The 13,949-nt window shown below is 38.5% G+C and overlaps 1 protein-coding gene across 5 annotated transcripts in view; it reads right to left on the reverse strand.

The window, feature by feature from the left end:
* Nucleotides 1–13,949, reverse strand: part of MYB (MYB proto-oncogene, transcription factor) — a 54,369-nt gene that overhangs the window by 23,095 nt on the left and 17,325 nt on the right. For 2 of the 5 annotated variants that reach the window (XM_087718426.1, XM_087718425.1), the window contains exons 9-15: nucleotides 11,602–11,856; nucleotides 8,466–8,534; nucleotides 8,083–8,225; nucleotides 6,148–6,262; nucleotides 5,247–5,372; nucleotides 3,135–3,245; nucleotides 1,556–1,663 (exon numbers count right to left, since the gene is read on the reverse strand). In XM_087718426.1, coding sequence (XP_087574552.1) covers nucleotides 1,556–1,663; nucleotides 3,135–3,245; nucleotides 5,247–5,372; nucleotides 6,148–6,262; nucleotides 8,083–8,225; nucleotides 8,466–8,534; nucleotides 11,602–11,856 — 927 coding nt within the window. Of the gene's footprint in view, nucleotides 1–1,555; nucleotides 1,664–3,134; nucleotides 3,246–5,246; nucleotides 5,373–6,147; nucleotides 6,263–8,082; nucleotides 8,226–8,465; nucleotides 8,535–9,319; nucleotides 9,686–11,601; nucleotides 11,857–13,949 lie in introns of all 5 variants that reach the window. The other 3 variants (XM_014072654.2, XM_087718427.1, XM_014072653.2) reach the window with 2 other exon arrangements.

Raw genomic sequence — 13,949 nt, forward strand, 5'->3', positions numbered from 1 at the left:
TTTTTGCCGTCCTAATTGCCCTGATAGCAATAGCAATAGCAGTAGACTTATATACCGCTTCATAGGGCTTTCAGCCCTCTCTAAGCGGTTTACAGAGAGTCAGCATATTGCCCCCAACAATCTGGGTCCTCATTTTACCCACCTCGGAAGGATGGAAGGCTGAGTCAACCCTGAGCCGGTGAGATTTGAACCGCTGAACTGCTGATCTAGCAGTAGCCTGCAGTGCTGCATTTAACCACTGCGCCACCTTGTACTCCTTGATGCAAGATGTCAAAAGTGCTCGGTTCGATTCGGACTTGTTGGACCTCCATAGGTGCTCTAGGCGTCGCTTCCGGCGCTTCCTCTCCCGGAGCTCCTCGGTGAACCAAGGAGGCCTCCGGAATCCGCTGCCTCGGAGCGGCCATAGTGGTGCAATCCAGTCAAGAGACTCCGTCGCTGCTGAGTTCCAGGCAGCGACCAGAGTCTCCACCGGACTGTGGGCGAGGGTATCAGGAATAACCCCAAGCTCCGTCTGGAACCTCAAAGGGTCCATAAGTCGCCTGGGGCGGAACCACCTGGTCGGTTCCTCCCCCCTACAGTGGGGGTTTGGTCTCCGAAAGTCAAGCCTCAGTAGGCAGTGGTCTGACCACGACAGGGGTATGATCTCATTACCCCTCAGACCAAGATCACAAGTCCACTGCTCCGAGAGGAATACGAGGTCGAGCGTGTGACCCGCTGAGTGGGTTGGGCCCCGAATTATTTGGGTCAAGCCCATGGCTGTCATGGAAGCCATGAACTCCTGCGCCCCATCAGAGTGTTCACCGAGCGAAGGCAAATTGAAATCCCCCAGGACCATAAGTCTGGGGAACTCAATTGCTAGCTCGGCTACCGACTCGAGGAGCGAGGGGAGGGCTGCTGCAACGCTGTTTCCATGCAGACTACCAATGTGGTTCTGTAGAGAGAACATTTCAAGTCTACCTGAAGATGTCTGGTACTGTATTAGGTTCTCATTCCCGTTCATAACAAGTCTGAGTTCTATCACTCAAAAAGGCAATCCTGCAGTGTTTGCTACTCTTCCATTCAACTCAAAACTCAGACTTCAAATTGAGTTCAAATGTGGTTATCTGTTTGAAAGTAACCTGATCTGAGGAAGTTCATATTTTACTGTTACAAAAACAAGGACACCAGAAATGGGAAGTCAAAAAATGCCAATGTTTCTTGGCTTCCTTTTCCTTTACACTTCAACAGGGCACCCCAACTCATTCCCCCACCCCCAAGACTGGAGAAGAAAAGAATGCCACTTTCCCACTATTGTCAGGAAAAGTCAACAGGTTCAGTTATGTTTTCCCAAGAGCTTCTTGTTCCTGAACTATTCTACTGGATACTGGATTCAATAGCTAATTAGGTTTGTGTTCAATTCTTATTCAAACACATCTACAATATTTTCCATTTATACAATAAAATGAGATCTTCAAGTTTTACAAAGAAAGTATTCTCTGAATTGAAAGAATTATTTCTCTATTTGGAAGTAAGTTCAAGGGTTATCTATGGAATTTTACAAAATGAAAATTTTTACCTGAAGTGGGCTACTTGATGATCTAGTTCTATGAAATGTGAATAATTTATGATTGTTGTCGTCTTCTTCTGGTGTAGGCATCTTTAAATGTGAACTGGTCAGCAGATTCTGGAAGAAAAGACCCACTTAACAGTGTAAGAATGATATACACTGAATGGATTACTTATGATATAATGATATAAGACTGTTTGGTTCTCTCTCTCCACCCTCCTTTCCATCTTATCACATTGCACTTAAAGAATATTTGGAATTTTGGAGTACTCAAATATTGGAATACTCTGAAAACATAAAGCAGATAGCAGATAAAATTAGAAGGACTTTAAAAGACATTTTTTTTAAGGGACAGTACTACATACAGGTAGTTCTTGAGTTATGATGGCACGCAGGACCAGAATTCTCAGCATCAAGCAATGCAATCATAAAACATGATGTCAAATGATTGCATTGCTTAGGGATGACAATCCTGGTAGTTGTAACCTCAAAACTGCACAGGTAATCAAGGAACGAACTCACATGACCATAAAGGGAACAGATGGGAGTTCCATGTAAGCCAGCTGGCTGGCAAAAGCTTACCAGGTATTATAAAGCATGGGTGGGTGCAATAGATCAGGGGTGTCAAACTGGTGGCCCATGGGCTGGATGCAGGCCATGCCACCCCAGCTCCACAAATGGGAAAAACGATGCAAAGCATCATGTGGCAGCAACATGATGTAGCAAGTTTGACACCCATGCTATAGATTATGAGGAGATGGGCGATAAAGCAACAACTTGAAATCTCCCACTGGCTTCCCCACTGACCAAGCTTGTGGGAAGCTACAGTAGCAGGGAAGGTCACAAAGGGTGATCAGTGTGAACTGGTTACCAAGTGCTCGTGGGGTCATGTGACTATGGGGATACTGTGATGGCTGCAACTTTGCAGACTGGGTTCTAAGTCCCCCTTGTTCAGTGCTGTTGTAACTCTGAACAGTCAGTGAACAAATGGTCATAATCCAAGGACTATCTGCTCAGTCCTCTAAATTGTCACAATATTTATGTGAAAGAACTTTTTAAAGAACTTCAAGCAAATATCTGAATTGACATTATGCTGATGTTATTCAATCAAACGAAGTCACATTAACAATGTGGCTACTAAATAATGCAGGACCAAAAGCTGGCAGTTAAGCAGAGAAGTAAATCATCCTGAAGTAGCTACTGAGAAGGGTAACAACTATGAGTAAACTAACATGTTTCCCCGAAATAAGCAATTGGTCTTATTTTTGGGGAGGTCTTATAATTGTTGATGTGCAGAAAACGGCGAGCGTGGTCACCTCATGGCTGCTGCTGTGTTGCAATATTTTTGGGGAAGGCTTATTTTCACGCATGCGCTTAAAAGCCCGATTGGGCTTATTATCTGGGGAAGTCTTATTTTTTGGGAAACAGGGTAGTAGGGAAAAGGAAAAAAAAATTTTTTAGGAGGAGTTCCCAGATATGGGGTATTCTTTTCTTCTTTTGGCCTCGGACCAATCATGGTTGCACAAACAAAAACCACAACAAAAACACCCTAGCCCAAGATGTTGAGATATAGGGCATTAATACATACAGGCACATCTTCTGCTGATGATGCATATGGGAAAAGCTGTGCGTTTAGCCCTTCGCCTCCCCAGCTATTTGAGCAAAGGAAGTTTTCTGCTTTCCCTGATGGAGAATCCACCTGCAGGCAGGAACAAAAGCCATATCAAAATAGAGTTGACTGACACATTCTGTCTTGCTTAACAGAAAGTGCGTTTTGACATAAGCTTTGGCACCAAACCTAATTCAGTCAGCATACAATGTACTGAGTTGCTCTACGCAACAGAGATAAGCAAAGTGTCTTGAGTCTGAAACAGCTGTTTTTGGTGTTCTGAATGTGAAAGAAAACACACTGTTTTGTTCCAACATAAAAGCATTTAGAGTGTTTGGACTGGGCTGTTTGATGAATTATGATTAGGCTGCTTTCTTCAAATCTTTTCCACCTTTTAACCAACAAAGCAGCAGGAACCCATTATGTCCTTGCTGCTACTTCTTTAGCCTATGTGGAGTAATACAGGAGTGAAGTGTTGGAAAGAAACAATGAAACACAGGTAGAAGACTATTGGAGATGCCTGGCAAATCATTGCTTTTCAAAAAGGTGATGTTTGAGTTTTCATCTGAATGCACTGGTGGGTCCCCGCACTGGTGTAGATAATGCAAAAGTGCATGTTTGTGTGCATGGCTTTGCTTCCCAGAAGAGGTACTATTAATGCTACAGAAGCTATTTAAATGTAAATACTACTGGTGCAATACTGCATTGCTCAAATTTGCCATGCACATGCACGCTTTTAGAACTTGTTTTAATGTTACTGTGGTTATTATTCGTGCAACTCAAAAGCACTAGCAACCTTTCTTTTCCACCTGGCAGTCACTAGACACCCCTCTATGCAAACAAAAACATCAGGAAAAGACACCGTTGCTTTTACTGAGTTTGCTCTTGGCTGACAAACTAACTGTAAAAGAAAGAAAGAAAAAAGATTTACAATAAAAGGTCAAAAAAATAAAATAATAAGGTCAAAACCTCAGGAAAATCTCTCAAGGAAACATACTAATTAAAAACAATATTAAATAATCTAGCTGCTCTTTTTGTGCCACAATCTGTTGGCTGAGTGACCCATACAGTTTGTTTTAAGAAATTGAAAAGATTTCTTTCTGCTGAATGGGGCAAAAATGGGTGGGTGCTAATCAAAATAGATTTCTCAGTTGATAAACTGCATTCCTATTGTCTCTAAGCATTTTATGTTAATATTTTCAATATTTAAAAACCTTGTCCTTGGCTAATTTTTCAACAGTTAGGATATAAACATCAGTCAATATGACTACCAACCCACTTACTCTTCTTGCCCTAAAGTGAAAAGTAAGGAACTAACAGCTTGTAATCAGTTACTAGAACCGGAATAATTAAAATATTTTTGAGTTTTGTTAGGAAGAAACACAGAACATTCAAGTGATCAATTATTCCAAAGGAAAAAGCCAATTCAAATCCTTATGAGAGCATTTTGAATGGAGCAGATCTGTTCCAATCTTGAAATAAATGGATTTCCTGTGTCATACACACCTCTAACAATGAACTCCATCACTCAGGACCTGTTCACTTTAAACAGATTTAAACTTGCTCTTATTTGATTGATATAACATGAATTTAGCCAGATTTCAAAGGCATTTCTTTTCTACTAAAGATTGCATACTAAGTTGAAAGATGTCTTTTCACTGACTGGATTATAAACCTGGACATGTTTTGTTAAATGCAAATTATTACTCTACTACTGATATCCAAAATAATCTAATCTTAATATATAGAGTAAAATAAGCAGTAGTAAAATATTCTTCACTACCTGCATGGTGGAATTTCATGAAATTGGAAGTCAGAAATAGCAGTACTGTACTATATTTAGAGAACTATTAAATCTTATTGGACTTCCTATTGGCAATGTCATGTGTAGTTTTATATAACCAAAGTTTAGAACCATTTCTGAATATTCTGATTAGTTTCTCAAAAATGTAAATTGGAATAGCAAGTTCTTTTCTGAAAGTAACCTGCCAAAGTTGATTTTCTGACACAGTTCCTAAAGTGATTTAGAAGCATTTGTTGGCAAACTGAACAGAGCTTAGTGTAACCTTAAGTAAATATGGTTAAACTTGCCTCTTGTTTGATTTTCTTCAGCAAAGGGGAATCATTTTCACATAGGCTGGATACAATACCAGATTCATCAGACTCCTGTTTAATGACATCTTGCAAGTCATCTACCAGGTGAGTTGGTGTTTGAGGCTGAAAGGGAGAGAGGGAAATGTACATGAACAGCAAAAAATGCCTTATAATAGAGCTAAAAACCCAGAGGTTTGTGTAGTTTGATGTTGGGCTCCTGGATTGCTTCCCAAAATTGCCACAAAAATTTAATGTGACCTGAGGAAAATAAATGGTATTATCTATATTTCAATCACTATAGGTGCAAATTAAATTAAATCCAATTTGATCCTACTAACTTTCGGCATGCAGTTCTTGGCTTGTTATATCCAAGTGCAGTCATGTTCCTCCATTCCCAAAGATTATGTCCTGCTGGAGCTTCCCAAGAAACCTCATTAAATCACCCACTAGCTTCCTATTTCTTTTTTATCACTTCTGAAATTCTGACAGGCCTTCACTTTGGTCAGGCTGGATGCAAACATGCCTTCTCCTGTCTGTTCAGGTACTACAAAAATATTTCTTTCATCAGTGTGTATGCTTTTCATTGCTCTCTCTACAAAGAAGCCCCAATGACTTAAATAAATAAATAAATCCTATCCTGAAGAAACTTCAGGGTAAGACAGCATGACTTCTGTTTATCAGTTCTTCTGCAGGCCATTGGTTGCATATTGTATATCTTTCTGAGTTCACCACAATGAACGCTATCTGCCTTTCCCTAGGTCTGAACTTTTGAATTAATGCCATTTCTTTTTATCTTTAGATATTTTCACTTCTGCTTGTTATATTTTTCTGACTTCTGGCCATATGGCTGTTAACAAAGGTTTGGCTGGTCATTAAATTAGTGCCCTTTTTTCCTTACCAGCATTTTTAGGGGTCCGTATTTTAATTCTTGAGCTGCAATTGCATTTTTAAATGGAGTTGGTGTTCTAGGAGAACTCTCCAATATTGATCTTTTGATAGCCGGAGTTCTGAAACTTAACAAAGTGAAAAAAATAAAGAGTTGGGGGAGGGGGAAGAGGGAGAGAAACAAGTTTCAAGACATTAGTTGAAACATGTTGCTTAGCATACAACTAGAGTATTGCAAGAATTAGAATGTATTACCACTGCAAATTCCCAGTTTCACCCACTCATTTATATTATGGAAATATCCATACTGGCTTGTCTTACAGGCAAGCTAAGTGTATTTATTTATTTATTTATTTGTTAAATTTATTTGTGTACAATTATGCAAACACTTAGAACAGTGGTTCTCAACCTTCTCAATGCCGCGACCCTTTAATATAGTTCCTCATGTTGTGGTGACCCCCAACCATAAAATTGGTGTCTCACTTCCTAAGACCAATGAAAATATGTGTTTTCCAATGTTCGTAGGTGACCCCTGTGAAAGGGTCATTCGACCCCCAGAGGTCCCGACCCACAGGTTGAGAACCACTGACTTAGAAGATGATACAGAATATTAAATTTGTTTAGCACCGTACATGTAAACCTCACTAAGCAACAGTTTGAAGTTATGGTGGTGCTGTAGAAGGGGACAGGTCACCTTTCTTCATAGTTGTGGCAGTCCCAGCATCCCCGTGGTCACATAATCGCAATCTGGCCATTTAACAACTAGCTCACAATTGCAACACTCACAGCATATTTGTCATGAGATCACCATTTATTTGCAACCGTCATTGCTGGTTTCTGAAAAGCAAAGCCAATGGAAAAGCTGGCCGGAAGTAGCAAATGGGGATCGCAAGACTAATGGGGCCCAGGGACTATGAGGCAATTGCCCTTGTAAATCAGCACGTAAGTCCCGTGACGCTGCACTTCACAACTGCGTTGCTTAGCAACAGAGTTGCTGTCTCAATTACCCCTGTTAAACAAGGCCTACCTGTTTTTTTTAATTTCAACATTGATTATTTAAATAAAGTAAATTACCTGTTATAAATAAGGTATTTATTGTGAATACAGAATGAGCCTATACTGTTGTAATCCTCGACTTACAACAGTCATCTAGTGACCATTTGAAGTTACAACAGCACTGAAAAAAGTGACTTATTACAATTTTTCACACTTACGACCATTGCAGTATCCCCATGGTCAAGTGATTTACATTCGGATGTCTGACAACTGACTCATATTTATGACAATTGCAGTGCCCCGGGATCAGGTGATCCACTTTGGCAACCTTTTGAGAACCAAAGTTAATAAGGAATCCAGATTCACTTAACAATCGTGTTACTAATTTAAAAATTGCAGTGATTCACTTAAGAAATGTGGCAAGGAAAGTCATGAAATTAGCAGTTAAGTACAATTAAGTCAGAGAAGATCAACTACATGTCCAGTCCAAAAGTGACTGAGTCCAAAGCTGGGGAAGGAGCTGCACGGAGGATGGTTTTATAAACTGTAGACTCAGCCCTATTAGTTACTGGATGGAATTAACCTATCTGATTGCTGTCTCTCACTTAACAAATTTCTCACTTAGCAACATAAATTTGGGGCTCCATTGTGGTGCTATGTTGAGGACTACCTCTGTTATATATTTTACAAACAGTTTATAGAAAGGATTCTGTTGTAAAGGGATAATATGAAGACGTAATTTTCAAGCCCATGACTAAACTTTATGTATTTTGCCACCTTAATCATATTGAAAGGGGTAACATTACTTGAGTGCTTTAAGCACCAAGCTATCTTTCACTGATGCAAAGGAGAAAAATAATTTGCACAGCAATTCCACACATGTAGAAAACATTCTACAAATTCTCACTGAGAGTTGAAACTGCTGTCAAAAGTATAATTTAAAAAGACTTACGAATTATTTTCTTTCTGGCTCTTAAACGCTTGGTCTTTTTGAAGAGGTGTTGTAACAGCGACTTTGTGAGTACACAGTGGAGTGGAACTTAAAATAGGATTGTCCAGATCCAGACTTTCTTGGATAGAAGAAGTGCTGAAGAACTGCAAATGCATATTTTTATGGAATTAATGGTTTTTAGCTTTTGAAACAGTAATCAAATAAAACCAAGAGAAGTGAAGAAAAGGAACTCACAGTGTAACTTTGTGCATCAGTACTAATTTCATGAGTGTGGATGCTGTTATGTATTTTGATTACTGTATTTCCAAAATTTTCTATTGCTTAAGCTTATTCAAATCTATTTTTTTAGATTTGTTCCAAGATGATATTTAAAGAATAACTACCTGTTTCAGTGGAATTTTAGCTATCAGAGAAGAACAAATTTGCTTTCTGAAGATTGTTGAATCCTCCAGCTAAAGTAGAACAAACATAGGAATTTAAAAAAAATTGAAACAAAAAGAAAAAATAAATTCCTATTTTTCTTGTTAAAACATTACATTGCTTTAACATCATGGGTAGTAAAGGATGCACAGAGTTTTTAAAATGTAAATATTTGATTTTGTTTGCAAAAGACTATTACAATTTTTTTTTTAAAAACAGAACTGCAGTACTAGTAAAGATGAATTCATTAACTCATCATTTTAGATTGTGCCAAGATAAAGTCCCGCAGTTTATTTAAGCAGACACATTTATGTTTAAATTTTCTATGCGACCAAGACAATTTAAGTATATCCGTTCAACTGATTTGTAAGTCACATTGCACAGTTCCTCAAATACCCTCCAAATTTATTTTTATTATTAGGTTAGTGTGATTTTCTTTTTTAAAAATGAACTTGTTAGTACATAATCTGGAAGTTATTGTTTAGGGCAAATTCTGGGATTATAGGAAACATCCTGCAAAATGGATGAAATAAAAAATGATTATGGGAAACAGGAATGCTAATTTTGGACAGATGAAGGAATTTGCAAGCCAGAGTAAAGCAAACAGACCACAAATCCTTCCCAAATCATCAAGAATTAAGTATACAGGTAAGTTAGATTGTTTGCTCTCTAAACTCAACGGTGGATAGATTCAAAATCAGAATGCAATTAACAAGCACAGCAGAGATTAGTCATTTGCCCCAAAGATTAGTTTCTCCCTGTTGTTAACACTTTACTGACTTAGAGAATTAGTAAAATTTAAACAGAATTGCTCTACCTGGGAAGGAGAGAAAGGCAGGCTTTTGACAGGGGAATGCTTAGGAGTTGAGCTGCTGACTTCAGCAAGAATGAAGGACTTATTATGACCATTGGCTAAATGGTTCATGGAATGGCTTCTCTTTGCACGCAGAATGACCAATGGAGCTGGGCCACATTTGGAGCCAGTCAAGGACTTTGGTAAAGCAAAGGAATCCTGACTCAACATGGCTTTGCTTAAGTCTGCAAGAGGGTGTCCTTCAGGCCTACACACACTGCTGTCTGTTTTCTGAAGCTGTGGGGTTTTGTCTGAGGGAACCTGGGTAGGTGAAGCATTTGATGTTTCTGAGAATTCAAAACTGCTGAGATCACCCCATGACGACAGATCCTGGAAACAATGGGGGAAGCCACGAGTCTATGAGAGAGTGTATATTCCTCCCACCTATTTTAAGAAGCTCAACTGAATTACTAACACAACAGAATTAAGCAAAGGAGAAAGATCGATTCTTTTTGAGTTTGACCCAATTGGGATACTTTCCCGAAATGTAAAAATTAAGATACAAATCATCCTAATGATATATTCCAAAAAAGAACAAGCTTTATCTCAAACTGGCTGTTCATTCAATTATAACAAGTCTTGTTACACAAATATATTTTACTGACTAAACTTATACAATAGCAACATCCTTAAATGAAAAATTGTGTATCAATCATTATTTACGTTATAAATTTCATGTATTTTTAGTTTATTAAAACTCTTGTCTCAAATTACAGTGCTTAAAAGTAACACATATTCTTACTTTTTAGTAAGAATCTTTAAAAACACAAAGATGTTATTGAAATTATGATAAAAGAAAACCATCAGCACTATAAAAAGCTGGATCCAAAAGTCTAATATATTACTGAAATAGAATATGTAATATGGTATTACTTTTACAGCTTAAGTAATGTTTCTGCTATAATTAGGCAAATCATATTATTTATGAAGTTCGTTTGTTTATTTTATTAAATTTTTATGCCAGCCATTTTCCCTACAAGGTGACTCTGGGTGGTTATTCAGTGAATAACTGTTTCATATGAACATTCATATTGAGCACAATTTCCAGAATACATGCATTCTACATTTATATGAATTTAATAAATACTACATTCCTCAAACTAGTTAAACCTAGGCTAACCCGTTCTTACTCAGAAATATTTGTATTTACATATTTTTGGAGGCACCGGTATAAGACGCACCAAGATTTGGAAGAGGCAAATTAAAAAAAGGTTTTGCACTCTGCAGACCTGCCAAAAATGGCCAATTTTTCACAAAAATGGGCCCGTTTTTTGTCAAAAAAAGGGGCATGCATAGCTTTTAGGGGGCTTATAGAATGCTTCTGGGGGCGTGGGCAAAAACGAGCAAAAAATGTCCCATTTTTCACTCATTTCTGCCCTTCCCAGCCCCCAGGAGCACTCTGGAAGCCTCCTAAAGGCTATGCATGGCCATTTTTGCAAAGGGGGCAGGGTTTCTGGAGGCAAAAAAATGCTATATTCAGTGTATAAGACGCACACAGATTTTCACCCTCTTTTTTGAGGGAAAAAGGTGTGTCTTATACGCTGAAAAATAAGATACGATAAGACTTAACAAGATTAGCCATATAAATTACTGAACTTTAAGAAATTTACAAAGCGAACATTTTAGTAGCCATATAGCAATGGTGAAAACTGTTACAGGTAGTCCTCCACTTACAACAGTTCATTTAGTAATCATTCAAAGTTACAATGGCGCTGAAAAAAGTGACTTATGACTGTTTTTCAGTTACGGCCTTTGCAGTAACCCCATGATCATACAATCAAAATTCAGATGCTTGGCAACTGGTTCATATTTACGACCATTGCTGTGTCCCAAGGTTATGGGATCACCTTTTGTGACCTTCTGACAAGCAAAGTCAACGGGGAAGTCACGTTCACTTAACAACCGTGTTGCTAACTTAACAACTGCAGTGATTCACTTAACAAATGTGGCAAGGAAAGTTGTAAAATGGGACAAAACTTAACACTTAACAAACTTTTCACTTGGCAACAGAAATGTTGAGCTCAATTGTAGTCGTGAGTAGAGGACTACCTGTATTTAGCCTTTTGTGCTGGTGGCCTGAACATTTAGTAATGTATGTATGTATGTATGTATGTATGTATGTATGTATGTAAATACACACACACACAAACACACACACAGAGACACAGTAAGAAAACACACTGCTGTAGACATAGCAGGCAGATTCCCCTAACAATCACGTTTTAGAAGATGATCATTCTACTTACAGAATCTATTAGCTGAAGTGTCTCTGCAAATTCTAAGAGATTCTTAACATTATCCAGGAAGTTACTCTGGTGAACAATCATGCACCTTGCAGGGGATGCACTTTCTTCAGGCAAGCAGCCATGGTCCATGGGTGGGGATGCAGTGCAGTGATGCTCCCCCAAAGAGGAAATGGCTGCACCATTACCGCTGGTTCTGGTATTGTCTGCAATTGCGGTGCTATGCCATCCTGGATAATCTGAAGTGTGATTCTGAGTCTAAAAAGAGGGGGAAGCGGGGATGAGAAGGGAAAGTGGAGAAAGAAAGAGAAAGGCAGAAGGAACTTAGTAATGAAATTGCACAAGGCGTCAGATGGCTGTTGAAGGAAAAGATAAAAGTGGTTGCATCATTTAAGCACTTAATGCCTATGAAACAGTTGTCAAGATGTTTCCTTTCATCAGTGCAGCAAGAGCGGGTTTTAGAAGGGTAGATGATTTATAGCTCTCATTTTGGCATTACCTCATTTTGGGCAACAACTCTGCATCCTGGGCAAGTAAGTATAATTTTAAGCCACACAGTCATGGTGTTGTTTCACCAAAGTAGCTGAATATGTTTTTCTGGTGAGAAGCACGGAAATGGCAGATTTTCTCTAATGCAAGCTCACGCTTGTCTGTACCTAAAGGATTTAGAAGTTAAATCTTTTAGGTCTGCTCCATATCACATCTGAGGATACCTCAACTGGTCTGATTTATTTTTATGGGTGAAGATTAGAACTAGCATCGACTTTTTGGGGACTTGTTCCTATCCCTGTTTAGCACTACAGCTTACACCAATGCATGGAAAGGCTGTAAAATCACTGTGGTTAAGAAACAGAAGAGCAAATTAGTAGAAGTCTCTTTATAGTATCACCATGCAAGACAAGAAATTGCAAAATGTAAGATAAAAATTAGAAGTGGCCAAACTAACATGGCATCATGCACACAGCTGCTCTTTTGTATTAACTAGAAATTAAATATTAATAGAATTCAATTATACACAGAAGTTTCTGCTGGCTTCCACTTGCTTTTTTTTCTGCAGTGCCTGTATTAATTAATTTCATAAATTGGTTTGTTATTTTTTTTCTTTTTAAAAGAATCAGGGAGGGAAAACAAATTTATTTATTAAAGTACCGTAATAGCCAGCTCTTATGCAGTTATGGAATCTAACTTTCCTTAAAGAAAACATGAAAAAGATCATGACACGACTTGGACTGTGATTCCCAAACCACTTGGAACTGTAATCTCCCAAGCCAATTACACTAGATGCAACATGTCCACGATGCAATATGTATGCCAAAAGTGGCCCAGCCAAATGATGCTTGTGGCATTCTGAAAAGCAGCATGTAAGCAGGGTGTGGACAGAGAAAGGCTTCACTCTTTGCTTGCTTCTTTCTTGTAACGTTGCTCACTTGCTTCTGAGAACAGCGCTACTGGGGCTTGGGTGGAGGGAAGAGCTACATATGTCTTGTACTATTATTATGGTTGGTTGCACAATAAGCCAGATGTTTAGACTGGATTTGGCATTTGCATCCATTTATTGAGTCCTTCCCAAGGATTTAAGGTAGGCAGGTGCTGTTTGACGGTATTAAAGGAATCGTCGCAGGTTTGGGGCAGTTCAAGTAAGGCTACCTTTTCCGATTGACCGGTGGTGATTTTCTCAATGCCAATGAAGTTCAAGTGGTGCTCCTGTTATTCTGGGGTTGCACGCAAGGTGCCTATTACTATTGCTCCTTCAATATTCTTGCCTGCTATTGCCCTCACAACAACACTGCTAGGTGAGTGGACTAAGAAAGAGTTGACTGCCCCAAAGGCACCACTCACATGGTTTTCATACTTAACGAAAGTATAAAACGTAGACTTCTGATTTTTACCACAGTACCTTCATCATTACATCAAAATGGTTTTAATATGTGTTAGATATTTAATATTTAAAGGAATAATCAACACAATTGTCCATTTGGATTCCTCTCAAGTTTTCATGTTTCTGCCCCTAAATTCAATCCATCCTATTCCTACACTGGGTTGATATTTGTGTGTGTGTGTGTGTGTGTGTGTGTGTGTGTGTGTGTGTGTGTGTGTGTGTGTGTGTTAAACTGCATAAAAATTACAGATCTTTCTGTGTATACTTGTTCCAATAGATGCATTTTGCATGTAATTCTGCCTAGCATATGTTTTTTTTTTTTTTTTTGCAAAGAAGCAATAACCCAATAACCCATTTCTCTGGGTAATATCAACTACTAAAAATATTTCTGAGTGTATTACTCACTTTTGCACATCGTATAACTGAAAAATCCAAATGGCTTTTCATTTTCCATTATTTTGGAAGTATGAAA

The sequence above is a fragment of the Thamnophis sirtalis genome, unplaced genomic scaffold (genome assembly GCF_051295495.1).
Source record: "Thamnophis sirtalis isolate CommonGarterSnake01/CBP01778 unplaced genomic scaffold, rThaSir2_p1.2 scaffold_6, whole genome shotgun sequence".
In the NCBI taxonomy this organism is placed as follows: domain Eukaryota; kingdom Metazoa; phylum Chordata; class Lepidosauria; order Squamata; family Natricidae; genus Thamnophis; species Thamnophis sirtalis.